At 34.5% G+C, this 14,234-nt stretch overlaps 1 protein-coding gene across 2 annotated transcripts in view; it reads right to left on the bottom strand.

Moving 5' to 3' along the window:
- Positions 1-14,234, bottom strand: part of GLRA3 (glycine receptor alpha 3) — an 85,924-nt gene that overhangs the window by 51,366 nt on the left and 20,324 nt on the right. For both annotated transcript variants that reach the window (XM_066548296.1, XM_066548295.1), the window contains exons 2-3: positions 13,298-13,425; positions 7,955-8,022 (exon numbers count right to left, since the gene is read on the bottom strand). In XM_066548296.1, coding sequence (XP_066404393.1) covers positions 7,955-8,022; positions 13,298-13,425 — 196 coding nt within the window. The remainder of the gene's footprint in view (positions 1-7,954; positions 8,023-13,297; positions 13,426-14,234) is intronic.

The raw sequence follows: 14,234 nt of genomic DNA on the forward strand, positions 1-14,234 counted from the left end.
GAGGTGGCTGCTGCTGCTGAGACCCACATAGTATGTCTGAGATTCTGAAGTCATAAGGGTTACTTTGTGCAAAAAGAAATCAAACTACTTGAGAGATTATGAGATTTTTTTTAATTTTTAGATTGGTATTAGGCTCTAAAAGGATTTGGAGGGGGGAGGAAGAGGTCTAACACTACTGATGTAATGCAGTAATGACATAGGGAGTGCCATGTCAGTAGACAATGCATATCATACCAACCTTGCTGTGATCATATTGACTTTTAAAGAAAATTAAAGTCTGATTCACAGATTCATAATACTTCTTGTTCTGCTAGCTTTTAACAGCCATAATTGATAGCATGCTGTGTATTGTCTATGGAAAAAAAAGATTCTGGTATGTAAATACAGATTCTTACAAGCACTTTTGATGAATTGTATAATTTTACTGTTTAATTTTAAAGTATTATAAAATGGTTTCAACTTTCTTTTTAAATATATGGTTTACAATACATCTTTGCAGTATTGGTATGATGCATAGGAGTCTGAGCATACAGATCTTTTATGTTGAGTGATTACTTTGGCTGCTGTAATTAAAAAATCACACCCAGCATACGCACACCCAGAGTGCAGGAAGTACCAAGTGTTCAGAATAGAATAAAAACATGGTGGGAGAATGGAGTTTTTAACTGATGCTAAAATGATGCTTTGAAATTTATTCAAATCAAGAATTTCAAGGTCATGTAGAATGCTAGTACTGAGAACTTTTTCAGGGCATATTTATTAGACTCAAGAACAGAATTAGGAACAAAGGTGACAATCTGAAAATCCTTTATTTTCTTAATTCAGGTTCATTCAACAATTATTCTAAAGTCCACTGCAGCTCTTGTTACTATAAGCAGAGCTAGTAAATTTCAAGTTCATGCAAAACTGAGGGAGACAGGCTACAGTCATACAGTGATGGATGGGGATTTATGGACTTAACTCCTATTAGCATTAATGGGAGTTAAGGATAAAATCCACATATATCATGATAAGTTTAATTTCCATTGCTTAAATACATATAATGAAGCAGTTACACTAAAGATATTTTTAAAACTATCACTTTTGACCTATTCCTTTGATTTAACTATTTTTAATAATGTTTTTACACTGATATCTGTGTTCTGATTTTAGAAATCATCACGAATGTTGCATTATCATAAGCCCAAGGGAGTTAATCTTTCACGATTATAAAAAAATAAGAAACTTCATTAAGAGCATACCTCATATGATGTGAACAGAGCTATGTAGTGATGCCACAATCTTATTTTCACAGATACTAAGATTTCCTACAATAGTGACTGAGTGGAACTCAGCTTGCAAATTAGATATTTTCACATCTTTTTCTGGATAATGCTGCAATTGCTATATCAGGATGTAGATTTTTAGGAACAGCCTATCTGATTACTGCCTTCAAACAGATTGAAAACTAATATAATAATGTGAAAGACTAATATAATAATGTGGAAGTAAGTAAGAAGATACTGGGAGGGAAGGGAGTAATGCCACATGATTTCATAGTGCAGTGCTGTACAAGTAATGGTTTTCCCTTTAAGTGAAAAAGAGCAGTCTGAGGAAGAGGAATCAGTGCAAACAAACATAGATAAAGGGAAATAAGAGGTGTGAACTGTTTCCCAGCTTTGCTAGAAGATTAAATCACTTTAGGTAAAAAAGGATATAAAAATTAACTAAAGGCTGTCTCCCTTGGAATGAGAAGATAACGATTCTGGAAGAACCTTTGATAAGTTTGTAAAGAAACCATTTTGGTTTTAGGAAGCATTAGAACAGGTGATCAGTAGTATTTAAAGCAGCACTGTATGCAGTAGCAAGGGCTTGAGCTGATGATGTAGGAAGTCACTTCAGGTCTTCTGTAGTTAATGATTGCAGTAAGTGCTATGGGGAAGTGGAAAGCTTTGTGCCTATAAACTGAGCTGTTCAGCTTTCTCTATTATACAGTGTTTTGCAAATTCTTTAAGAATGCTTATTAAAATGCACCAGAAAGAAGGATACATTTGTATGTCTGGATGAGCTGATTATAACACCTGTGCTGGTAAATATTTACCTATTTTAGATAAACCAGAACAATTGCTTCTAGCTTAGAGTAGTAAGTCAACTGTAGGTCTGGATTCAGTTTTTTCTTCAAATGAGGTAAAAAATATTTGGTTTCCATTAATGTAAACAAGAATTAAAAAACATGTGATCCAATGCACAAGGAGCAAGGCTACTACTGCTACCATTTCCCTTGATCTAGGAAACAATCTCTGACTAATGGGTTTTGTTTTCAGAACTTGCTTATACCTGAAGTTGGTATAGATAATTGTATACCTGATTTGACATTTCTTCCAGGACCAGGAAGTCGAAGCACGAGATACTGTATGCATTTGCTAGTAGTCTAGAGAGATTTTCTGGATATATCAGCAAATCAGATTCTTGACTCTCATGTTTCTATGCACAGCTTCAAATGGAACTCATTCTTAACCAGCATCTCTGAAAACAAGTCCTCAACACCTGTTAGTGATGTGCAATACAGCACATCACCCTTGATCCACTGTTGCAATGCAATGCCATGTCACACCTTGCAACTTGGTGAGACATTTGGAACATGGCTCTGATACCTTTGCCTCATATTTTCTTGTCCCTCTTCACTTTGTTATGCTGTTGTAAAGCCAGCCAGTGTTTTACATGATATCTTCCACCACAATTTCTAGGTAATTCAAAAATTCCCATCTAAAAAGTTATCCTAAACTAAAAGTTCCAGAGCAGAATTGTACATAAAAATGCTTTCAATTTCTGCTTGGAAAATCAATGGGTATAGGAATTATTTTTTAAATTTGAAAAAAAAAATATGCCATTTGCTAATTTGTATCTTGCATAAAACACTGATGTGTTTTTCCAAGCAAACTTTGGCTGCATCCTATAGAGTTTCCTTATAATATGGAATAGATGCTGTATCTCAGAAGGGTGATATGAACTCTCTGCTTAGAATGCAGGTTCAGCAACAGTTTTGCCTGGATTACTCTGGACATGTAACAAACTAGACAGCTGTAGACCCACTAGAATTTGTAAAATCTCTGTCTACTTGTGACTCTGTAACCCAGGATCATGGTGGCAATGGCCAGTGTATGATAAAACTAAAGGATGTTATATAATCTGATGCCCAAACTTGCACAAGAACAATCCATTTTTCTGTGCCATGATAGAAGGGAGTTGATTGTTAAACAGGGACCTCTTTTTTTTTTTTAAATTCTGAAACTGTAAAGTGGCCATTATTGAGAGGCCTTGCTTTCACTCATCTGAGATACAAAGCATAGGTGTTTCTTCCTCACACTTCAGTATTAACACATTGCTATATATACTGGACAGACTTTTCAGTGTGTTTCAGTAAAGAAAGGCATCTATTTCTTTGTATTTGAGATATCAGCCTAAATGATTCATTTGAGGAAAAATGCTTGATGAAGCTCTTTATCATTGAGGTTTTTAAGGTGTACAAGAGAACATTTCCAAGCAATCTACTGAAAGACAACCTAGAATAGGTATGATAGAACCAAATCAGGAATGCTTATTGAAGAAAGATGAAGCTAAAGAAATTAAAGACCTGTGAGTCATTAAAGGACAGTAATTATGTTGGCTTAAAAATGTGTTGGTGTGGTTTAAAAGCATATTTTATTTGCAAATGCAAGATGATTTCATTAGTGGGGGGAGTACAGAAAGATCTATCTTTCTATCTATTTAACATTTATCAACGTTAAATTCTTTTCAGACTGAATCAAAAAATACCCCTGAGCAAAAACATGGTAAGGACAAATAAGAAACATGACTTTCAATTGTTAATTGAGATTAATTAAGAGTGTTAGACTATAATTAAATTAATTAATTCAGCGTTAATTGTCTGCACTGTTGTTATTTGCCATCACATCTCTCTGTGAGCCTCCCCTTCAATGCATTTTGAGCACATGCATTATGCTAAGCGTATTAACACACCCTGAGTCAAAATTGCTGTAAATCTGAATTAAGGTCAGTTTTGTACCTGACCTTTAAAACTCAGAAAACCTTGAGCAAGTTTATCAGTCACATTTCCTAGAATAAAAACAGATATTTTGGTACGGCCTACTACTTACCCAATAGACTAATTGTTTTGTGTATTCAGTATTCTGACTCTGAACATTTGCAGCTGAAAATGTTGGCACTGATATTATTTTGACCTTGTGTGACTGAATAATCTCTCCTCTTATTTTTGGGTAATTACCAACAATATACATGCCACTGCTCTTAATGATCACAAAATCTTTTAGCTTTAGGAGATACAGTGTGAAAGCAAGCTGAGTGCAGCTTGAGCTACAAAAATTCTCTAAGGAATTTTTCAGGGTATTGTGATAAGAGCTGAAATTTAAGTTCCACTGCATCAGTAAAAAAAGTATTTGCTTTCCTGTAGGATATAGTTCCTATACCACCAATATACATTTAATTTATGTGATCAAGCAATCCAACAAATTTGTCAGATTTTTAATGTTATATCTGCTTCAGTGTTACTATTTATCTCAAATTAAAAACTTTACATGTTAATTTGTATTAAATATGTTATGTTAATTTCATTATAATGAAATAGTAATTTTATTCTGGGCTTTTGCAATTTTTTAATATTTTATTCTTCCAGATTTCTAATTTCTTATGTGTAAAAGCCCAGAATAACAGCAAAATGTAAAATATGAAACACTGGTCCTAGGTTTTCCTTTATATGTGTGAAGGAATAAGAGTTTTTCTTGTCTAGAGGATGAGTGTGAAATTCTTACTTTGTGCATATCATGCACAGATCTAGTGCTACCATTCAGCTTGATGATACAGGAAAACTGGTGAGGCTAGAACCTAAGTGGTGCCAGTGCTAAAATTTTGTTTAAGGGCACTTTCAATTATGTAGTTTACTTTTTTGCCTGCCTCCTCAGAGCATACATGACATAAATTAAAGTGCTTATATGATCACTTAAAATCACCTAGGTCCAACTCAGCTTCCTAGAAAGAGGTGGCATTCTTTTCCCGGCTGTGAACCCTCTGATTTGTACTTTGAGAAAAAGAAATGGAATATTAAATAACTAGAACCCATGGAGGGAAGGAAGGAAGGAAGGAAGGAAGGAAGGAAGGAAGGAAGGAAGGAAGGAAGGAAGGAAGGAAGGAAAAGAAAGGAGAACCAGTTTACAGAGTTGACAATCTGTAAGCCAAATGATGGTACTTTTTTGGTTTGTCTGCCTCTCCTGAGCTGTTGGAGCAGGTGTAGGTGAGTTAAAGAGACTGTGCTTGCCCGAGAGCCGCACACTGCCTTTCCCATTGCCCACTGCCACACTCCTCGCCGTTACTGAGAGCTATTCGGCCCAGCAGTGCGAAATTGGCACCGGGCTGCTTTGCAGGCGACGTGGGCTTTTTTAACCCCTTGCTTCTCTGCCTGTTTCCTCTGTTATGCACAGCCGAGGCAGCAGAGGGAGCTCAAAGATTTTGGACATCAGCAAGAGACCCTGGGAGGCCTGGACAGAGAAGGACACTTCCAGGGGCAATTGCAGCGACAGCGAAGGACAGGGCTGGACGTGTTTGGACTCCTTTAAAGCTGGTATACAGATTTATGTACCCCATTATCAGCTGGTAGTTTTAAATACAAGGTGTCAGTGGCCAGTTTTTATTTTGCACCTGTTGCTTACTTAACCAGTTCTGTTTACAGTTTGGAAAAAGAGGTATTTATCAAGAATTTAAAGTCTTTTTGAGTCTAAGAATTTGTTCTAATGAGTTAAGACACAGGTACCTGAATTTTAAAGGATACAATACATTCTGTTGATAAAATAGTGAAAATTGAAGACATACTGAACTGCAGTGAATTAACTATAGTTAAAATTTCAGTTTGTGAAATGCAAGATTGTTTTCATTGTCATTTAAAGGTAGAAAGATTTTAATGTTTTTCAGAAGCTCACCATCAGTATTAGGGAGAAGAAAAGCTAATAAACCACACAATTGAAAGTCCTATCTAGACAAAAGCATTTGATCTGCAAGGAAATGTTTGAGTCTCTGAGAGGTCATTAGCTGCTGACAATAAGTAGAAGTCTGTTTTGAGCTATGTCAGTGAATACATTTTCAGCAGAACACAAGCATCATGAAGGTCAAGGTTGTACTTAAATGTCCAGTTTCTGAATGCATGAAAATCAGAGAATGAAAAAACTTGTGGTTCTGACCAGGCTTGTTATTTTCTGTAACATATTACATTACCTGTAACTGTTTGTTACAGACCAGGTTATTGTCTACCTTGACTGTTTCAATTTGCTTTGGAGGTAACACAGAGCAGAATGTAGGTTGATTATAAATTAGAAATTTTGTACTAACTTTACTAAGTTGCACTGAAAGGAAATGTTTAAAATTCTCTGGTTTTGGAGAGAAAATTCAATTGAGATGTGAACCTGGTCATCTTCTTCCCAAACTCAGGACAATTTTTGTGTGTTAACAACTCCAGCTTTGTATATATACTTTATATAGCAATTGAGTGGCTAGGTCTTTGAACTTTACTGACCTTGTGGTCTGTCTCCTCTTTTGGACCAGATCCACTTGTCCAGACATTAGGAAGTAGCTGTGGAACGCTATTCTAATCATGTGGGTACTGCTTAATCCTCTGATTGAACCTGAATAAATCTCTCTAGATGCCCTGTCAATCTGTTTGGGATTTGCAATCTGGAAAGGCCCCCAGATACAAATTAAAGTAATTTTCTATCTGAAAACAAAATCATCTACCTCTCTCAATAACATCTACTACTGCATTCCAAGGTAGGTAAAGAACAAGCAGTTGTTAATACCACTTGAAGATAGGGGGTATAAATATTTGACCATATGAATTTTTCTTTTTGTTTTCCTGACTACAGGCCCTTGGTTCTTGGTTACACTAGGGTTTTTTGGTAGGTTTTTGTTTGTTTGGGTTGGATTTCTTTTTTTTTTTCTTTTCTTGCTATAACAATTCAGTTCTGTCATTCCAAATACATATCCTGACTCCTGAAATTGTTGGGATTTCAGAGTATTTTATATATTTGGATCTTACAAACTTCCACAGTTGTTCTGTCATCTCTCTGTATTTTAACCCGCTCTGCCCCAAAATTACTATGTAACTGTTTTCAAAGAGGTGTTTTTAACTTTCTTCAAACAAATGTGAAATGCTTGGGGAGAGAAGGAATGCCAATATCTCCCCACAGTGAATTTTAGTGATTATATACTCCAAGTTACTAGCATATGTCTCACCTTTTAGTGTGATTATCCTGAGGGTTCTTATCAATTCACAGTTCAATATCTAGTTTTGCTACCTTTACACGCTGACCTCTTCTCCTCATTTTGTTAAAATCTCATCTTTTTGTACTCTATAATCTTTCTTTAGTAGACAAATTTTAAGTGTATGTACAAAAGTATGCAACCATCTTCTTTTTATTCCAAATTTTATATACCAGTTCAAAGTTTTAGTAATTTCTATTATTTCACTGCAATACCCCTATGGAAGAAGGATTTTAAAAATAAAGTATTAATCTCAGTATACACTGTACATGCTGAAATTAAAAAAAATATTATTAATAAAGTTGCTTAATGAATTAGCCCTTTTTGAGGTTAGGAAGGTGGAACATTATTGAAATTAATATATATCTAATAATTATTTCATTGAAACTGTCCAATAAAACTTAGGTTGAAATAATTAAAAAAAAGCCTTCTAGCCTTGGCTTTACTTTGACTTGTGTGTGGTGGTATAATGATTAAATTTTTGTTAGGAAAAAAAAATCAATTGCCAAATTAGGAATTCTCACTTTCCATTCTCAGAAGTGGATTTCCTTCTTCACTGAGTTCCAGCTGAAGAGAAGCCCTAGCTAGCTGTAGAGCTCATGGAACATATTTCACTTGAACTTCAAACATTGACTTAGTTAAAATATCTTACCATGGTTGTTTCTGCAATGGATCCAAAGCTGTTTATAAATATGTTGCATGTGACATTAACTGGAGGACCTGCAAAAGAGAAAAAAAAACCCCACCAGTCCCTGTTCCAGAATTATTGCTTATTGATTGATTGTTCAATATAAACCATTGTAAACAATATTTACTGACTTTGGAAGAGACAATGCTACATTCATAACTAATTTAAAACACATTAAATTGAATGTTTTCTTATAATTTTCTTTTGATTTTTGTCACAGGTACACTACCTATCTGACCACATTTAGCAATTTAAAAAAAACCTACAGAAACAAAGTTCAGTATAAACCTGCACACATGCTTCTATACAAAAAATGAAAAAAAACCCAACATCCCATTTGAAATATATAGTAAAAATATTTTATGTGTATTTCAGTGAGAATGCATGTCACTTCTCACAACAATTAGAGGGGAAAGTGACTTTCTTCACTCAAGGCAGCTTCTACCTTCAATGTTATCTGTCATCACTGGGAAAATAAATGCATTATTGCTGCTCTTATCTCTACTGCTTACAGGAAAGTCATTTAGATTCTATTCCCATTTCTCTTAAATTCACAAAATGTTTGAGTCCATTTATAACTGAATTCTTTGTTACCATGGGCCCTCAGTCAACTGTTGTTTTGTCTTATCTTGCATTTTGAAGAATCAATAGTGGCAGAGCAGTCATTATGATAACTGAACAAGGAATTGCCTCTTCATGGAAAAGGGTTTAAATTATTTTCCAGAAGTCACTTTAAAAATGTCATTGTGGAAAAGCATACTAATTTTTCCATTATTCCTTATCAATTTCAGTCTGTGTCCAAACCAAGCAAGGTTTTTCCATCTCCAGTTGTTTTTTTTTTTTGTTACCTTCCTACAATTCAGTATTCTTATATCAATAAACCACTTCAGCATTGCAGAACCTGGATTCTTTTTGTAGTTGTAAGCAGTCTAACAATGAGAGATCTGTATCTGGAATATGAAGACTGGTCTTATAAACCTTTATGTAATATCTCTTTTTTAGTATCACTGAAGAAAAAAATTCCTCTGCCACTACTGGTGGATTACTACTAGCAAAATCTAACATGACCAATAAATTTCACATTAAATACTTGAAGAATCAGAATGTCCATTAAAAATTCTCCCAATAGGAGAGAACTTGGAATATCCAGCTTTCTTTTCTGAGAGCAGAAATTGTTTTGAAGTCCTGTACAACAATTCTAACAAAACACTTAGACACATACTTGAGTCTTTGCAATACACAAGACTACACCTATGGAGCAGAGTTCTCAGGTAAGGAGGTAGCACTTGCAGTCACTTTGATACACAGTTAATGATTTAGAGTTGTGGAGCATATCCAGTACTTCTGAGAATTCAGTAAAAGCTTTACATGCTCAACTCCTGAAAAGGATCAACGGGAAAAGGAAAAGTAAGGACTATGAATGAAGGCAGTCACTAAAAACTGTCAGGGAAAAAATTGTATTTCTTGCCCATATTAGTAATTTGTTTGCAAGGTAGGTTTCATTCAAACACTTCCATGTTGTAGTACCTGCCATCCTTTCAAATTTGATGTGATGCTATCTTGTTTAAAATAGCACTATACTTTAAAATATGTTTGCTTTATCAACATCGTTGCTTTTATTAAGAATAAGCTCTAAATCACTACAGTGCTGATGCCTACTTTCAAATTACAATAAAACAGTTACTAGCTAGTTAAAAGGGACACAAAAGTAGAAGCTAAAAGTAGCCTCCAAATGCTTTAGAGCTAACTCAAAGACACTGTGCTGAGAGTAAAAATGAACTTCCCAGAATATGGTCACAAAGAATCACGAATGAGAAGCTGTAAAAGCTGGAAGTCATGTTCCAACACAGGAATTCAGGCAAGTTGAACATAGATTAAAGAGAGGCAGAAAAGAAATAGAGCTAAAACTCACTAGAGACAGAAAAGCTAACAATGATCGCTATCTACAAGGCATTAAAAATAGAATCCTGCCAAGATCTGAAAGCTGAAAGAAAATGATTAAGGTATAAAAGTGTCCACGGAAGTGAAGAAGGTCAGAGCAGAAAAGCCAAATGAAGTCTTTGTAGCAGCATTTGTCTCCAATTTATAATTTTGCTGGCTGTCTCAAACACTAGAGCCATTCTGCTGGAATTTTGTATGAAGACTGTAGAAGACATTTCAGACCAAGTGAACAGGAACAAACTGACCAGCTGAGGTGATATAAATCCAGACATTATAAAAATCTTTGCAGAATTGTGGAAATACAATTCACTGTGAGTCAGCTGTCACCTGTGTCAATTTTGTAATCAGTGGAAATGCCTACCTTGTTCTGCAAGTATAACTTGAACCAAAAAAAAAAAAAACCCCGAGATTTCAGGTGTGATGGTGGGGGACGTGAACATGAACTTTATTCTTGTAAATCTTACCTCTCTACCAGCCAAACTGGTAGAAATAATGAGAAGTTTTATAAATAAGAGATACAGATTAATATTATATATAAATACATTACATGAATTAATATATATATATATATATATTTGGGAGAAAGATGTCAAAAAGGATCAAAAATTCTATGAAAAGCTGCCACACAAAACCAGCTTAAGTAGAAAACACTGGAAAAGGTATACAGTGGGCAGTAATTGCAAATACACAACTTTGTGAAGATCAAAAGGAGGTAATACTTCTCTATGTCTTAGTATGTCACATGGCAATAAAATCAGTAAATTAATCAGCAAATTTAAAGCAAACAAAAAAATTCTTTTTAATATTCCAAAAAACAAAGGTTTTATTGCCAGAAAATAAGGAAAAGGCCAAAAATAGAAATAGTTTCCAGAAGGGATCAGGAGAGCATATGTAACTAAATTAAAATTGTTTTTAATTAGGTCCTGGTTTTCAAAGCTTCTAAACTAATGATTGCTGAAAAATTCTTGCCACTATCAGGGCAAGTAATATTTTGCATTTTCCTACATAAATGCCCAAATTTTTACTTTAATATTTAAATTTTTTACATCTAGATTACATAATTGTGCTCAAATTTAAAAGGCAATGAAGTATTTTCCATACTTGCAGGAATGGATATCATCTGCACTGGGACACTGAGTAAGAGAAGCACTTTACTATAGGTTTAATGTAACATTTAAAAAAAAAGAATTGCAACTGGAACAAAGCTTTTACAATGATTCTCAATTTTCTGGTGTATTCCACAGCTGAATAAACACCATGTCTTCTCTATTATATTTTTTGAACAAGAACTCATATGCAATATTCCATATCCAAAAGCAGACCACGAAGACAAAATATATAATTTTGTCTCCTTGACCAAGATTAATTATGAATAAAATCGGTAATTAAAAATCTTGTCTGCATAGGAATTTTACTGGAACAAAAAATGATTTAAAATTAATGTCTGAGTTATCTTTTTAGTACTTACCCTCTTTCTTTTAAGCTGTCACCAATTTAAAACCTTTAAAAAGGCGTTAAGCCCCAGCACTTGTTGCAGGAGTAATAAAACTAACCAAAAAGTGGGAAAGTCACTTAAGGAGATACTTATTCTTAGTGGTAGGTCTGAATCATTCTGAGCAGATCTGTTAAAACTGCATAGCTGTCCAGAAGATTTAGAATGTGTGCTTTTTGAAAAGGAACAACGTCAAATTAGGTTTTGTCTCTTTAAGTCTCAATAGTTACAAAACAAAGCTCTAAATCCTTTGAATTATACTTTCAAGAAGTACTGCATCTAATTTCATAATCTCTAAACCATCTGCCTATTCTTCCCTGTTGCCCCGTCAGAAGATTGTGATTGGATGCCATCCATGACAAACTATAAAATTCAATCCCCAAATCATATAGAGATGTGTTTAAAATTCCAGTGCACGTTTATAATTTCCTGAGAAATATCAGCACCACTAACTTAAAAAAGAGCAAAGCATTTCCAGCTGCAGTAAATCCTGGGTAACAAGTTTACATATACACAAGCAACTGTTTATGGTTTGCTGATGAGGAAGTAATCTGACAAATCTCTTACATGGTCCTTATGAATCAGATTGAGCAAATTCTGGTAAAACCAGCACATGTCAGTGGCTTTAGAGTCAAAACCACTTAAGTTTCTGGAACTTGGAGATGTCAAAAAATTATAACATTTCTTGCTGAATAAAAATTAAGATGGAAAGGCAGTGACAGATGACTTAGAGGAGAAAGCACTGCTTGAAGCTTGAAGGAAAATTTTTGTAGTAAACATGGAGTAAAGCCTTATATGGGGCTTATGTGAAATGCTAGAGCTAAGAGAATCTCTTGAACTCAAGAAGATAGGTATAGAACAAAGCAACTAAGGCAAAGTAAGAATAATATAATTTTTAATCACAATAGGTTTGTTCTTTCAAAACTTTATTTATATTCTGGATAATTTAAAGACTGATACCTTGTTTAAAAAATCAGTAATATAGTTAAATATGGTTCCACTACAAGACTGGATCTCCTTTTTTTCAGAAAGAAGACTAGTCAAATTTACCCAGACTTCCCAGACTAGAATGGATGGCCTTTGTATGTATGATACTTTCCACATTCATATAAAAATATAGTTTGTGTAATCCTTCATTAAATACTCTAATGTGCCTGAGTCTAGATAATATGCTAAGACCCTCAGGAGAGTGCAGTCATTCCATTTGCAAACTGTTTCAGCCTTTGAAACTGCTTTGTTTCAATTGAATCTCCTTTGTGATAAACGCATAAAAGGAACATGCCAAGACAAAATTCCATGTATTGAGAACTTAAAATTTCAGTGGGGAACTGGGAACAGGGAAAAGAACAAGAGGAAAGATGGTCCTTTTGGCATTTCAAGGCACAAATGGTGCCCAAGAAAGAGGAATATAATTTTGTGGTAGAATTGGTAACTAAGATAAGCTGTCTTGAGTTTGATGGTCAATGTCATTAACACACTCTTGAGAATCAGACAGATATGAAGATTTGGCCAATCTTTCATAGATCTTGCTTTCTGTAGTATTTCATGCTATGGCAATCCAAGCTGGGAATCTGAATCCATCAGTAAGCATTTCAGGAAATGCAAGAAACTAACAAATCATATCAGATAACTCAAATCTAAGGATAAGGTATATTTACTGAAGGCCTGCAATTGGGCAGATGTGAAAGTGGCAGGTGTAGAGCGTATTGCTACTGAAATGAACTGCCACACATATAAAAGAAATGCAAAAGAAGGCACTTTTTTTTTTTTTGAGTGAAAGGACCTCCTAGTTTTCATATTTGTTTAAGAAATTGCATTTTTGTGTGCAGTAATACTGACATACTGAAAACCTGAAAGTTTAGTTGTGAAATTACCTTTAAAATTTGGTCTGATCCTCGCATCATAGCCTGACATCCTCCCCATTAGCTTATCCAGGAAATCAGATGGCGACATTGGCATGCTACGAGATCTTGCGCTGTCTGTTTCCTTTGTGGCTACCAAGCTAGCAGCAAGGAAAAACAAACAAACAAACAAACAAACAAAAATTTGTTAGAAGTTTTGTTAGCAAAACTTTGATTTTATTTAGTCAATCATAGTTCATTTTTGTAGGAATGGGAAAACAGGAAAGCCAAGACAGTCTTTCAAGCTAGATAATACTTCAAAAACAGTAGTAAGAAAGTAAAGAAAGTAAACCAGTAAGTTCTTTCTATATCTGTCATTTCATACATGCATTTTATTCTGCTATGCTGCACAGTTATAGGTTACTTCTTCCTCAGAACTTCTGAAGATTAATAACATTTTCAGTAAGCAATAATCAATATCATTATCACAGAGTTAAATAATGTCATCTGCATATGTGGAATGTCCTATTGTAGAGTTTATTCTGAGACTGATCTATTTTAACTGTGTGTGCTGTGAGAGAAGCCTGGATCAGAAGAAAAAAGAAGTACTGAGGAATTTATTAAAATAGTACTACTATCACCAATTTTTGTTTTATGTTGATAGGTAACTGTAATAAAACAGATCAGTCTCTTGGCAGGTGGTATTTAACATTGTCTTCGAGTGGGTAAAAAAAAAACCAACAACCAAAAAACCCACCAAACAAACAAACAAACAAACAAACCAACCAAAAATAAACCAAACCAAAAACAAAACCCAAAAAAACAAAGCAAAACCCTAACAACTTACTGAAGAAACTGTTTTAGGGCAAACTTTTCTTCTCAGGGCCACATGTCAAATGTCATCTCCTATAGCTCCCTCTTCATATGCATGCACAACTCCCACTGACATTCTAAAGTGTGTTCTGCACAT

The sequence above is a fragment of the Molothrus aeneus genome, chromosome 4 (genome assembly GCF_037042795.1).
Source record: "Molothrus aeneus isolate 106 chromosome 4, BPBGC_Maene_1.0, whole genome shotgun sequence".
Taxonomy (NCBI): domain Eukaryota; kingdom Metazoa; phylum Chordata; class Aves; order Passeriformes; family Icteridae; genus Molothrus; species Molothrus aeneus.